At 30.1% G+C, this 2,875-nt stretch overlaps 1 protein-coding gene across 1 annotated transcript; it reads left to right on the forward strand.

Annotated features, from left to right (window-relative positions):
• Positions 1-1,287: 1,287 nt before the first annotated feature.
• On the forward strand, positions 1,288-1,721 carry LOC111692845 (the record flags this gene model as incomplete). The annotated part of the gene is made up of 1 exon (XM_023456969.1): positions 1,288-1,721. A coding segment is annotated over one exon (357 nt), but the record flags the coding sequence as incomplete, so codon positions are not given.
• Between the last annotated feature and the right edge of the window lie 1,154 nt (positions 1,722-2,875).

A 2,875-nucleotide genomic window follows, 5' to 3' on the forward strand; every position in this document is an offset into this window, starting at 1 on the left:
CGTAAATAAGGACACAACATCTAAAGAAATTAGTATATAATTATCGGGAATTATTTGATTTCTAATAAAATCCGCGAATTCAAAGGAGTTTCGTATATATTTTTCATCTTTATCAAAAGCATAGGTCAAAAATTGAGCTATCCATTTTGATATATTATAAATTGGAGATCCATTGAAGCTTACTATAGGTCTCAAAGGTCCATTTTCTTTGTGAATTTTTGGTAAAAAATACATTTTTGGAAAAAAAAACAAAATTTTTTGAACATTGAACACCAATCTTGTTATTTTTATATAGCTTATCAATAATTTTATTAGTTTTATTTTGGATTTTTATTGTTGGGTCAGTTTGCAATCTGCTATACGTATTTTGATCATTAAAGTATTGCATTTGCTTTAGAAAAATATTTTTAAGCTAACATTTTGAAAACCGACGAAAAGTAGTTTATTGAATACTTTTATTTTGGAAAAATTAAGTAGACCTTGTTAAAAGCAAAAAATGTTCTCCTTGTAGGTAAAATGGCTTTTTCATATAAAAAATATTGAGAAAAGTTATTCACAATAAAAATTTATTTCCATGCTTACAAGTTTGAAGATAAACGATTATTAAATAAATAAAGTGTAAAATTAAAACCAAATGTGGGACATTAATATAAATTTGAATTCTAAAGAACTTCTATACACTTTTTCTCGATCTCTTTCAAAAAAGGACCCTTCACTTATACAGAATGGAGAAATTGAAAAATCGAAATAGGCCTATTGCTTCCAAATTTCAAATGAATTTTAATTCTGAACAAGATATCTTAATAGAATTGTTTGATACATTGTTCGGAAAAGGCAGTTTATCTGCACAGAAAATATTTTTTATTCCTCACAAAGCTTGTTTAATATTTCAGAAACAAAGATACGTTACAGATTTTTTTTTAACCGAGCAAAAACGATATGTGGACATCTTGTACTTATTAAATAATGCAAAAGGATTGCCCATTTATCTGTTTCTACATAGTTTTTATTGTATCCAAGGATAAAATCAACTGGTGTATTTGGGCATTTAAAAAATATGCCATATTTGACTGCTATAAAAATCATGTTATTGCAAAGGCGACTGGCAGTCTAATTTGTAGAAAATCCAAGTTACAACAAATAAAAATTTTGTTCTATAAGAATAATTTTGAATTATGACTTTATTGGCAAATTCAACATAGATTTTTAATTAATACCTATATTTCCTGTCATTACCAGCACAGTTTCCTGCGCATATTTTTAAAAATTATTTATTTGTTCTCGTAGTCTGCCAGCCTCTCTGAAGAAGAGAAAAAGCTCCAAGAGATCCACGACAAGTGCCAAGCCGATCCAGCCACTTATGTCGACCACGAACTGTTGCACCACCTTGCAGACAACATTGACAACCCTAAAGTAGGTGCCCACATGCTTTGCGAATCGAAGGCCGTAGGTCTTCAGAAACCAAATGGCGAACTGGATTTGACTGTCATCAAACAGAAGATAACGCTCACAGTTGATGACAAAGATAAAGTAGAGAGATTGGTCAGGGAATGTGCTGTAAAGAAAGAAACTCCGGAAAAGACCGCCGTAAATCTGTTTATGTGCTTGGACAAGGATGGAGTCACCTATTTCCATGAATTTTAATTTCTTTGTGATACCTATGGTGCATATACTACGCTTATGTATTTAATATTAAGGAAATAAGTAAAAACAGTATTCTACATATTTCTTTTATTTAAAAATACCGTAAGAATTGAACATTTTAAGTAGTATGAACATTTTAAGTAGTATGAACCTTTTAAGTAGTATGAAAATAATAAAAAAAAAAATAAAACTTTATGATTTTTTGCTTTTTTGGGATAAATGGAATAATAATTACTTAATAGATAAAACCCGCGAAAAAATCTTAAATGACGAAAATGTCATAAAATCATATGCTAGCTTTTATCGCTGTCTCTCATTTTATTCGTCTGCAGAAAAGAGAATTTTCTTGTGTGTAATGTTCAGCTTTATTGGATTATACTAGGTGATACGATTTTCTGCTTTGTTCCTTTGGACATATTAGATTTAATATCAAAACGTACCTTTTCTATCCTAGTTCCAACTGAAATTGACAAAAAGGGTCCGTTTTCACTATACCGACACAGAGCAAGAACATGTAGGGGAACCCAAAATATGGTGACTTATCGCAACTTACCTTTATACTAAGTTACACCCCTGAGAAGTTACAGGCCTCGAAAGAAGGGTTTCAAATTTCGAAAAAAATCAGTATCATGAAGGTGCTCCATAATGTATAAACTAATGTTCCAGTCTGATCTTTGTCAAAATTAATTGATTATTTTCCTGATCATCAAGTTTGACGTTTAAATTTATAACCAACTTTTGAATTTTCGATGATTTTAAATAAAATAGCTACAGTATGTATGTATTATTAGTTATGCATGTTTTTGTTGAAACCGACAAAGCTTTTTGAAAACTAATAAGAACAAGAAAAGGTTTAGAATTAAATTCCCCATGAAATAAAGTATATAATAATTTTTTAAGTTCACCAACGGGCTAAGAAATTCTGGCACATTTCAATGGTGCATCATCCCTTATCCACCCTTTAAAATGCTTCAGTTCAACTCTACTTACTGTTGATTAATGCTCTTGGTACATTTACACCGTGTTGGTTTTTCTAAGTTCAAGTATAACTGAGATATTAATTTTTTTCGAGATTTGAAACTCCACTTTCAAAGCCTATAACTTCTCAGAGGTGCAGCTTTGTATAATAGACCAAGCAAATTAAATTTTTACTCGAAAAAATTCCTATTACTGTAAAATTGTCTAAATGAACATAATACAAGACATCTCTCGTCTCGTGAGTCAAAAAATT

This window comes from Anoplophora glabripennis, unplaced genomic scaffold, assembly GCF_000390285.2.
Source record: "Anoplophora glabripennis isolate ALB-LARVAE unplaced genomic scaffold, Agla_2.0 scaffold4055, whole genome shotgun sequence".
NCBI classification, from domain to species: Eukaryota; Metazoa; Arthropoda; class Insecta; order Coleoptera; family Cerambycidae; genus Anoplophora; species Anoplophora glabripennis.